An 11,769-nucleotide genomic window follows, 5' to 3' on the forward strand; every position below is an offset into this window, starting at 1 on the left:
GACCCTCAGATGGTTCTCTCCATTTCCACATGAGGAAAGAGATTCACTAATGTGAAGTTAGTTGCCCAAGGTCTCCTGGGTAGCTGGGGGCCAGGTTGGGACCCCAGCAGATCTACCCAGAGTGGCTGGAGGGGCAGGGAGCCCTTGACGTGCTGGGGAGCTGTAGATCCTGCTTCCTGTGCCACCCCAAGTGCCTCAGCTGCCCCTGAGCCAGCACGTCTGTCCTTCTCATCCTCCTTCCCTCAGAGGAGCCACCTTCTGAGTCAGGTTGATTCCACAGGTTGCCCCTCAGGCTGCTGTGTGAGAGCATGAAGAGGCAGATCGTGTCCCGGGCCTTCTATGGCTGTGAGTGTGGGGTGAAGTGGGGCCACAAGGTGGGGAGGGGAAGCAGGAGGCACCAGGTCACAGGGTCACAGCCTCCTGGCTCCCCTACCTCCTGCAGGGCTGGCATACTGCCGTCACCTGTCCACGGTGCGGACCCACCTATCAGCACTGGTGCATCACAACATCATCCCACCTGCCCGGCCCCCGGGGGCCTCAGGGGGCCTCACCAAGGACGTGTGGAGCAAGTATCAAAAGGACGAAAAGGTGCGCAGTCTGGGGAGCTGGGGCCAGAAGCCGGGTTGACGGGCTGGGGGGCAGCTGTGAGAGCAGACCAGCCTGCTTCGGGAGCAGCTTTCACAAACCCAATAGGCATTCAGGTAAAACTGATAGCCTTGGAGGGCCTGGGTCACGGTAGCCTCAGACGACTGACTAGGCCCGTGGGTCTCAATGGGAAAGAGCCTGGCAGGGAGTCCATTCTGCATCTGCATCACTCCACAATGTTGGGCAGGTATCTGTATGTTGCTGGGTTTCATGTCTGCCTTGAAAGGGAGCAGGGTTCAAGCAGATCTCATCCAGCTCTAGTCTGGGGTGCAGAGGATGTGACAGCTCGAAAGCCAGGTTTGCCTGGGCTTTAGCAGAGTGACCGAACAAATCACTGTCCCCAGCCCCAGCTCTCCAGGGGGTAGGGTCGCCCAGCTGGGCTTCAGTGACTGCAGGAGATGCATAGTCTTGACTCCCTGGGTCCCTCAGAACTACAAGGAGCTGGAGCTGCTGCGGCAGGTCTACTATGGAGGCGTGGAGCACGAGATCCGCAAGGATGTCTGGCCCTTTCTGCTTGGCCACTACAAGTTTGGCATGAGCAAGAAGGAGATGGAGCAGGTGAGGGGGCCTGTTCCCATGAGGATAGGGAGACGGGGAGCCAGGCCATGGGAACCCAGGGTGGGGGCCTTGGGAACCTCAGTCTCTCCCCAGGGCAGAGGAAACTGTTAGCAGTGCAGCCCCACTATCCTCACCGCTGGGCCGGACCCTGGTCTCCAGCTGTCCCAGGAGGAGAGCTGCAGAGGAGGGCCTGCAGCACCCCTCCCCCAACACTCACATTGTGGTTTGAGTACAGGTGGACACAGTGGTGGCAGCGAGGTACCAGCGGGTGTTGGCGGAGTGGAAGGCCTGTGAGGTGGTGGTGAGGCAACGGGAGCGGGAGGCTCACCCAGCCTCACTCACCAAGTTCTCCTCGGGCAGTAGCATTGACAGCCACGTGCAGCGCCTCATCCACCGAGATTCCACCATCAGCAATGATGTGAGCTTGCGGGGTCCTGGGGGTGGGGGGCGGGGCTCCCAGCATGGCAGGCCTGCCCTCTAGTGCCCACTGGCCGCAGAGCCCTGGAGGATGGCTTAATGTGTCTGTGTCTCAGTCTCATTTTCTTCCACTGAAAAGTGGGATGCTGGTCCCCTGCTGCCCACTTCTCTGGGTGTTGCAGGAATGAAGTGACATGGCGCACTGTGTTCTGTTTTAATGGACTAGTAGAGGAAGGTGGATTAGTGGGGAATTAGGGAGGCCTTCTCTCCTTGTAGAGAGACCTCAAGGCTAGGAATGGGCCTCGCTGGATTCTAGTCCCAGGTCCACTAGTGACAAGACAAGTCACTTCTCTTCCATCTGTGGGCCTCAGTGCCCCCTCTCAGCTCTACTCTCCCCTGATTGTAGTGGTGCACTGGGAGCTGTTGGCTAGGGGCCAGGGGAACACTTTTAGCAGTCCCGTGGTGTCCGCTGGCCAGACCCCGCATCACCCTGTAGAGCTGACTGTGCAGAGCCCGTTCACAGCCTGTGTAGTTCTTCTGGTGTCACTCCTGCCTTTTAGGTGAACATCAAGTCCCAAACAATGGCCGCAGGGCCAACAGGAACTGATAAGTTTCAGTTTTCAGGGCACTCTTTTATTAACTTGTGTTTTTTCTTTAAAATTGCCGCTTCAGGTAGTATAATTCTTGTTATGTAACTCCTTACTAACATAAAACTTTTGGAGCAGGACTGAAAGAAATGGAACTACCAAGGCACACTCTCCTTTCCATGTGCTTTGTTCTTAATCTCCATTAGTGAACATATTCTCTATCTGGCTTTGGGTTTTGTAAAATCCTGAGTCTGTACCAGTGCCCCAGCTGCTAAGCTTATGGACACAAGTCGCCTTTCTCACTGGCACTGTTCTCAGGCTCTGGATTGCCTCAGAATCATGGCCTTACCTGATGTTAACCAAACAGCATTTCATGCTTCTTGCCCAAAGTGAAAACTCCTGTTAACATCCATACCCTACATAGTCCAAATAGAAAACCAAAATGAAACAAAAGTGTATGTCTCTTCTTTTCCCTGTGATTTGTCTGGTGGCGTGGACTGTTTGCAATGAGCAGAACGTTTCTTTTCACTTCTTACCTCTCAGCTTGTCTGCAGCTAATGTAACTGATGTGGTCCTCGCTAGGGCGGTGTCCTGCCTTGTTCTACTGAGCATCAGTACTGACAATGAGGAAGGACTTACTTTTCCTAACCCCTCCAGCCTGCCGCATCCCTAGACTGCCGCAGAAGCCCCACCGACACCGGAAGCCATTCTGACCTGAGGCAGCCTCAGGACTTGTATTCTGTTGGATGACACTTCGTTCACCCTGGCCATCAAGTGTCCAGGCCTCCAGTTCCCCTTCTGCCCTGGAGCGTTTCACACTTTTTCTCACCAGTGAGACCAGATGGGGCTGAAGACTGTTTTCGTGCTTTTCAGGAGCCTGGTCGGCTGGGTCAGAGGGGCTGCTTGGTGCCTGGGGCAGGCAGTGCTGGACGCCATGGTGTGGGAGTGGGGCTGTGAGAATTCTCCATCCCTCTCAGTCTGACCCTGGAAGGAGAGACGAGCGGTGGGATGGTGCTGGAGTGCAAGTGTGAGCCCCTTCATCTGTTTGCCCCCACCAGGTATTTGTCTCTGTGGATGACCTGGAGCCCCCAAGGCTGGAAGATCCCATACCGGAGCCCGAGCCGGGGGTGGGGGCCGGGCCCCCCGGCACCGCCATGGTGGAGCAGCAGTCAGTGGAGTTCGACTCTCCAGACTCGGGACTGCCTTCCTCTCGCAATTACTCCGTGGCCTCAGGCATCCAGTCGAGCATAGATGAGGGACAGAGCGTGGGCTTTGAGGAGGAGGACGGCGGTGGGGAGGAAGGCTCTGATGGGCCGGTCCCTGCAGCCCAGGCTTTCTCTGAGTCCCAAGATCCCAGCCAGGAGATGGCCTCACGGGCTGGCGAGCTGGAGGCAGGGGAGGAGCTTGCGGCTGTGTGCGCTGCCGCCTACACTGTATGTGGACGTTCCCTGTCTCCTGGGCACTGCTCTCAGTGGTCCCAGAGGCAGTCCTGACACCCCAAAGCTTGGGGACAGGGGCTGATGGGCTGGAGGGTAGGGGGACCCTGACTGTCTTGGAGGGGACACTGAGCTCATCTCAGCATCCCCAGAGGACTCTGTTCTCTGTGTCCCTTGGTTCCCTGCCTTTGCTGCATTCCTTTATTTGGGCATCACCTCTGGCCCCCAACTCACCACTGAGGGCCCTCCACTCTTCCAGATAGAATTACTGGACACCGTGGCCTTAAATCTGCACCGCATTGACAAGGATGTGCAGCGATGTGACCGCAACTACTGGTACTTCACGCCCCCCAACCTCGAGAGGCTCCGAGACATCATGTGCAGGTGCCACTGTGGGGCAGGGCTCAGTGGGAGGCGGGGACCCTGCCCCATGAAAGCTTCGGCCCAGCAGCACCTGCTCCCCTGTCCTGCCCCGACTCACTCCCTCTGTCTGCTGTGCCTCCCACCCCACCCCTCTTCATTCTCAAGGTCTTTTAGATCTCAGCTTCACCATGCTTCTTCAGGAAGCCTTAGCTGATGCCCCACCCCAGCACACCAGGTGGTGACGCCTGTCCCATCCCTCTCCCTGAGCCCCTGAGGGCCTTGAGGACAGCGGCTGTGGGTCGTTTGCCATCGTGCTCCAGGTTATTGGAGAGGCTACCTTCTGGGTAGCAGGCTGCTCTGGGCACCGTCTCCCCAGGAGTCCCTGAGGGGAGGGGAAGATGGTGCACAGCCACAGCGACTGTCCCCGGCATTTCAGCTATGTGTGGGAGCACCTGGACGTGGGATACGTGCAGGGCATGTGCGACCTGTTGGCTCCTCTCCTGGTCATCCTCGACAATGGTGAGGAGGGGTGGGGGGGACTGTTCCCTAAATGGTGTTGGGATTGGGCCAACTCAAGCTGGAGAAAGGAAAAGGAGACCACGTGGTCTGCCAGGGTGGGGATGTAAGCCAGCCCCGTCCCCTTGTGGAGTGAGGCGTTGGGGTCTCCTGCCCTGCCGGCCTCATGCCCACCTCCCCACAGACCAGCTGGCCTACAGCTGTTTCAGCCACCTCATGAAGAGGATGAGCCAGAACTTCCCCAATGGGGGCGCCATGGACACCCACTTTGCCAACATGCGCTCCCTCATCCAGGTAAGGTTGGCAGCAGCCTTGGGGCAAGTGACCGAGCTGCTCTGGGCTTGCTCATTGTCCACAGGGAGGCTAGGGTGCACTCCCAAAGTATTTTTTTACTTATAAGCTTAATTTCTTTCCTTTAAAAAAAAAAACAAACATCATTTCAACCTTACAAATTGAGGAGTGTTAGAGGGTGACAGCTCATGCTCATGAGAGTTCTGATGAGTTGTGCGGTTGGTGATGAAATCACCCAGAAATGGTGTAATTCCAGAGAGTACATCCCACAGAGACAGGTGGGGCCGCAGAGTGCAGCGTCCACCCGAGGAGATGGGAGTGGCGAGAGCAGCTGTGGGGCAGCCCGGGAGGCACAGGGGGGGCCTCCAGCAGGGCGGCAGCACTGGTTCAGTCCGGCTCCCTTTCTCCACACACCAGATCCTGGACTCAGAGCTGTTTGAACTGATGCATCAGAATGGAGACTACACTCACTTCTACTTCTGTTACCGCTGGTTCCTGCTGGATTTTAAGAGAGGTAAGAGGTGGGCTGGAGGGTAGGCCTGGGGTCAGGGGCAGTGGGAGATCCCTCTTCCCCAAAGTCAGTGATTCTCAACCCACACTGTAGTTTAGAAACCCTGGGGAGCCCTGGGCCCCACCCAGCCCCACACTTACTAAATGTGGGAGCCTGGACATCGGCAATTTTGAACGCCCTTAGGTGAACTGACAGTGCAGCCAGGGTTGAAAATCACCCAAAGGCAGTGGTTTTCAGAACTGCATTCAAACCAAATCTTCACAAGCACCAAGGCCTATGAAAGTGAGCTGCTCTAGCTGAGTGTGGTGTGGCATCTGCAGGAGGCTGGTGTGCAGGAACTACCAAGGAGAAGGGTGGGGCTTTGGCCTGGGGCACAGACCCCTTCTCCTGGACTGGCTCCTGTAGTGGAGAGAATCCCAGGACTCTGGCTCCCCGGAGCTCTGTCTCAGCACAAGGCTCTGTCCAGAGGCCCGTGGGCAGCCAGGCCCAGCCTTGGCCCCTCGCTGTCTCCAGAGCTGCCGTATGAGGATGTGTTTGCTGTGTGGGAGGTGATCTGGGCGGCCCGGCACATCTCGTCGGAGCACTTTGTCCTGTTCATCGCCCTGGCCCTGGTGGAGACCTACCGCGAGATCATCCGCGACAACAACATGGACTTCACCGACATCATCAAGTTCTTCAACGGTAGGAGCCACTCAGCCGTGCCCCAGCCAGGGAGCGGGAGCCTCCACTCCTGGCCTGCACAGGGTAGGAGGGACTCTCAGCAATACTGGTCCCTGTCCCGTAAGCAAATGCAGGAGTCCAGGTGGAAACAGAGCAGGGTGGGCAGCCCCAGGGCTCCTCCCAGACTGTTGCCCCTGCTCCAGCATCCCCACAGTTACCCATGTCTCCCCCAGAACGGGCTGAGCATCATGACGCCCAGGAGATCCTGCGGATCGCCCGGGACCTCGTCCACAAGGTGCAGATGCTCATAGAGAACAAGTGAGGGCTGTGGCTGGGAGGCAGCAGCCACCAGAGCCTGGGTTCCAGGGCCTCCAGAGCCTCCTGGGCCCTTGGGCCCTGCAGAGGGAGGTGCCCCAGCCGACCCCGCCTGCTCAACTGTGTTCCTAACAAAGTGCTTGTAAACCTGGGATCCGACTCCAGGCAGTGCTAGCCCTGCAGGGCGAGTCTGGGGCCAGGACGCCCTCGGATCAGGGCCAGGATGGGAGAGGTCAGCCTCCTGGAGTGGCTGCCTTGAGGGACACTTACTCTGCTCCCCTCTCAGATGCCTGGAGATAGCCCCACTGCCACTGGCAGCCTCGGCCTGGGCAGCTCCTCGTGGCCTCTCCTGGGGCCCTGTAGTTAGGAGGGCTGTAGCTGCCTAGGCCTACCTGAGTGGGTCCAGGGGACCCTGTGCTGTATCCCTGCTGAGCGTCCCTCTGCAGGTCCAGTGCATGTGCACACACCAGCCCCAGCTGGGGGGTGCTCTGGGTGCAGGAGACCTGCATTCACGTCCTCCCCGGAGACTGGGGCAGCCCAACAACGTGGGCCCTGGGTGGGAGCAACCCACCTCAGCAGCACTGCCACTGCCTTTGGCCACCTGAGGTGACCCCATGCACTCCCCCAGCCCATACAGTGCACCCACATGTGCCTGTACAGCCTCATTCTTAACACCTGCTCGTGCTTTATGCGTCAGATGCATCCCTGAAAACTGTATAAATGACGCTTTGGCCACCTGAATGAACTGGAATGTGGTAGGAGCACTTGCTTTCGAGAGGAACCCCAGGGTGGTTCTTTACGAGGCAACCCTGTCATGGCCTCCTCTCAGGGACGGGCTCAGAGCGCGCGGCAGCCCGTCATCTACCCAAGGCATCTCCAGAGTCCCTAAGGCGGAGGGGAGGGTGCTTAGCTCTCCCCAGCGTGTCCCTGGTGAGAAGCAAGGCTAGGTCTTCCTTCCACATGCTTGTCAGGATGCCGAGGATGCTAGGGACCCAGAAACCCCCATGGAGGAACCTCACTCATGGAGGTGCTAGGAAGGGCCCAGCTCATGACCCCAGGCCTCGTCACACAGCTTGCTCCGTCATCCACACTTAACCGTCCCATCAACACATGCAGGATAGGCCTTGCTCTGGGGCCAGGAGGCCACTATGCCACAGGGGCTGGGCCTGCCCAGAGGTCACTAAGGTCTGGAGACGTCCTGCATTTGAGAAACACGGGAAAGGGCCCAGCAGCCACTCTGCACCTGGCAGTCTCCCCAGCCCAGCCCTGCCCCAGGCGCTGCACGGCCTGTGTGGGGGCAGCCTGCCCCACTGCCTACCTGTTGTGTGAGTCCTTGGCCTCCATCAAGTATGGTGGCCATTGTGTGCCTGCCTTAGTGACTCAGTGGTTTTGTGAGGAGCAGAGTGTGTATGTTTTTTTGGCTCAGAAACTATACTCTTCAGTATAACAGACCAATAAACACAGCATTTGGCAATGCTTGAGGCTCTGGGGGCTGTTTGTGGGCTGGCACTGGACAGAGAGTGACTGGGTGTGTTGGGGAATTCTGTCAGCTCCAATGACTGAACAGTAAAGAGGACTAGCCCCACGAGGAACGGATGGTGAAGAAAAACCAGAATTTCCAGGAAAGAGGGACCTTGGCTATGCACCAGTCGGGGGGGATAGGTAGATAGACCCCAAGTACTCAGAGCCCTTAGGAGGACCTTGCCCCAGAGCCAGCAGTTCTGTCTCAGACTGGCCAATAGCATCTCTAGCCTCTGGATGTGTGAGGGTCCCTGCCCCTTCCCTCTCCCAGCCTGCCTGGCCTCATGGCTGGCTACAGTGATGAGCTGGACCTTGACTGAGAATCTACAAGAACTCCTGGCCCCTCTAGCCCCTCTGGCCTTGGGTCCTGCCCATTGAGCACTGCCTTTGAGACACCTCCTTCAGGATGAGGTGTGGGATTATTGTCAGCAGGGGTCAAATTCGCTGAGGCATGGAAATGGCTGGACTGAAATAGCAGGTTCCCACCTGCCTTCCTCTACCTCAGAGGGCCACTTCCCCATCATCCATAGTTCCTGGTAGAGGGCTCCAGTCACCAGCATGTGGTCTGGTGTAGAGAAGACTAGCCTTTTGGGCATTAGGGCCTATTGAAAACTCAGAGCTGTCCAGGCAAGGAAACCATTTGACACCAGGAACCGTGGGGCCAGGGAACCTTATAAGCCCCTCAAGGGAACCCCTCCCCACCCCTTAGCTGATCCTGTAGGCTGAAGCAATCAGAATTCCCTCTGCTGTAACATCGATTTGCGATAAAAACTTACCAAAGTGGTTCTAGAAGGAACATATTGCAACATAACAAAAGCTATGACAAACTCATAGCCAACATAATACTCAACAGTGAAAAGCTGAAAGCCTTCCCACTAAAATCTGGAAAAAGACAAGGATGCCCACTCTCACCACTTCTATTCAACACAGTATTGGAAGTCCTAACCACAGCAATCAGGCAAGAAAAATAAAACGTATCCAAATTGGAAGGGAAGAAGTAAAATTGTCATTATATGCAAATGACACGATACTATAGACAGAAAACCCTAAGGACTCATGCAAAAACTACTAGAATGAATTCAGCAAGGTAGCAAGATATAAGATTAATATACACTTAACAATGAAATATCAGAAAGTCAAAAACAAAAACAAAAAACAATTTCTTTAAAAACTGCATCCAAAAACAAACAAACAAACAAACTTAGGAATAAATCTGACCAAGGAGGTGAAAGACTTAAATGCTGAGAACTATAAAATGCTGATAAAGGAAATTAATGATTCAAAGAAATGGAAAGATATCCTATATTCTTGGATTGAAAGAATTAATATTGTTAAAATGGCTATACTACCCAAAGCAATCTGCACATTTAATGTGATCCCTATCAAATTACCTGACATTTTTCACAGAACTAGAACAAATAATCTTCAAATTTATATGAAACCATAAAAGACCCAGAAATGCCAAAGCAATCCTGGGGAAAAAGAACAAAGCTGGAGACATAACCCTCCCAGACTTCAGATAATACTGCAGAGCTACAGTAATCAAAACAGTGTGGTACTGGCACAAAAACAGACATGGATCAATGGAACAGAGAGCCCAGAAATAAATCCACACACCTACAGTCAATCTTTGACAAAGGAGGCAAAAATATACAATGAAAAGGCAGTCTCATCAGCAAGTGGTTCTGGGAAAGATGGGCAGCCCCATGTAAATCAATAAAGAACACTCCCTCATACCACACACAAAAATTAACTCAAAGTGGCTTAATGACTTAAATATAAGACATGACACCATAAAACTCCTAGAACTGAACATACATAAAACATTCTCTGACATAAATCAGAGCAATGTTTTCTTAGGTCAGTGTCCCAAAGTAATAAGAGATAAAAGCAAAAATAAACAAATGGGACCTAATCAAACGTATAAGCTTTTGCAAAGCAAGGAAACCATAAAATGAAAAGATAATTATGGAATGAGAGAAAATGTTTGTAAATGATGCAAACAGCAAGGGATTAATTTCCAAAATATACAAACAGCCTCATACACCTTAAAATTAAAAACAAAACAAAAGAAAAACAAGCTTATTACTCCCGAAAAAAAAAAAATTAAAAAAAGAAAAATGTTAAAAAAAAAACTCAGCAACTCAGTCAAAAAATGGGCAGAAGACCTAAATAGACATCTCTCCAAAGAAGACATACAGATGGCCTACAAGCACATGAAAAGGTGCTCAACACCACTAATTGTTAGAGAAATGCAAATCAAAACTATAATGAGATATCACATCACAAAAGTCAGAATGGCCATCATTAAAAAGTCTACAAATGATAAATGCTGGAGAATGTGGAGAAAAAGGAACCCTCCTACACTGTTGGTGGGAATGTAAATTGGTGCAGCCACTATGGAAGACGGTATGGACGTTCCTTAAAAAACTAAAACAGACTTATCATATGACCTAGCAATCCTATTCCAGAGAAAAATAATTCAAAAAGACACATACACCACAATGTTCACAGCAGCACTATTTACAATAGCCAAGACGTGGAAGCAACCTAAATGTCAACCAACAAATGACTGGATAAAGAAGATACGGTGTGTGTACCACACACACACACACACACACACACACACACACACACACACACACACACACAATGGAATACTACTTGGCCATAAAAAAGAATACAATAATTACATTTGCAGCAACACGGATGGACCTGGAGATTGTCATTCTAACTGAAGTAAGCCAGAAAGAGAAAGAAAAATGTCATGATATCGCTTGTATGTGGAATCTGAAAAAAAGGACACAAATGAACTTATCTATAAAACAGAAACAGACTCAGACATAGAGAACAAACTTACGGTTACCAGGGGGTAAAGGGAGTGGGAAGGGATAAATTGGGATTTCAAAAATTGCACCTCTTGGGAAGTGATGGAAATGTTAGATATCTTGACTGTGGTGGTGGTTTCATGGGTGTATACATCTATCAAAATTCATCAAGTTGTACATCTGAAATATGTGTAGTTTGCCATACCATAATAAAGGTGTTTGAAAAACAAAGTAGACAAGAAAAAAAATACTTTCAGTGCAAACAAAACAAAACAAAACAAAAACCAAACCAGATAAACAACAAGGATCTACTGTATGCACAGGGAACTATATTCAGTATCTTGTAATAACCTATAATGGAAGAGAATCTGAAAAATAATCTATATGTATACATATGTATGTATGTGTAACTGAATCACTTTGCTGTACACCTAAAACTAACAACAGTTTAAATCAACTATACCTCAACGTGAAAAAAAGACATACAGATGGCCAATAGGTACATGAAAAGATCAAAACTACAATGAAGTATCACCTCACACCAGCCAGAATGGCCATCATTAAAAAGTCTACAAATAACAAATGCTGGAGAGGGTGTAAAGAAAAGGGAACCTGCCTACACTGTTGGTGGGAATGTAAATTGGTGCAGCCACTATGGAAAACAGTATGGAGATTCTTTAAAAAACTAAAAAATAGAGTTACCACCATATGATCCCACTCCTGGGCATATACCTGGAGAAAACTGTAATTCAAAAAGCTACATGCACCCCAATGTTCATAGCAGCACTATTTACAATAGCCAAGACATGGAAACAATCTAAATGTCCATCAACAGATGACTGAACAAAGAAGATGTGGTATATATACACAATGGAATATTACTCAGCCATAAAAAATAATGAAATGCCATTTGCAACAACGTGGATGGACCTAGAGATTATACTAAGTGAATTAAGTCAGACAAAGATAAATATATGGTATCACTTAAATGTAGAATCTTAAAAATGATACAAATGAATGTATTTACAAAACAGAAACAGACTTACAGACATAGAAAACAAACTTATGGTTACCAAAGGGGAAAGGTGAGGGAGGGAGGAATAAGTCAGGAGTTTGAGATT

General features: G+C 51.5%; 1 protein-coding gene across 6 annotated transcripts in view; it reads left to right on the top strand.

Annotated features, from left to right (window-relative positions):
• Window positions 1-7,775, top strand: part of SGSM2 (small G protein signaling modulator 2) — a 35,494-nt gene extending 27,719 nt beyond the window's left edge. For 5 of the 6 annotated variants that reach the window (XM_074343234.1, XM_074343235.1, XM_045518981.2 and 2 more), the window contains 11 exons: window positions 281-345; window positions 443-588; window positions 1,075-1,203; window positions 1,439-1,621; window positions 3,266-3,640; window positions 3,903-4,027; window positions 4,443-4,525; window positions 4,707-4,816; window positions 5,231-5,327; window positions 5,838-6,005; window positions 6,218-7,775. In XM_074343234.1, coding sequence (XP_074199335.1) covers window positions 281-345; window positions 443-588; window positions 1,075-1,203; window positions 1,439-1,621; window positions 3,266-3,640; window positions 3,903-4,027; window positions 4,443-4,525; window positions 4,707-4,816; window positions 5,231-5,327; window positions 5,838-6,005; window positions 6,218-6,306 — 1,570 coding nt within the window. In that variant the 3' untranslated portion in view covers window positions 6,307-7,775. The other variant, XM_045518980.2, reaches the window with a different exon arrangement.
• Window positions 7,776-11,769: the final 3,994 nt, after the last annotated feature.

The sequence above is a fragment of the Camelus bactrianus genome, chromosome 16, assembly GCF_048773025.1.
Source record: "Camelus bactrianus isolate YW-2024 breed Bactrian camel chromosome 16, ASM4877302v1, whole genome shotgun sequence".
Lineage (NCBI taxonomy): Eukaryota > Metazoa > Chordata > Mammalia > Artiodactyla > Camelidae > Camelus > Camelus bactrianus.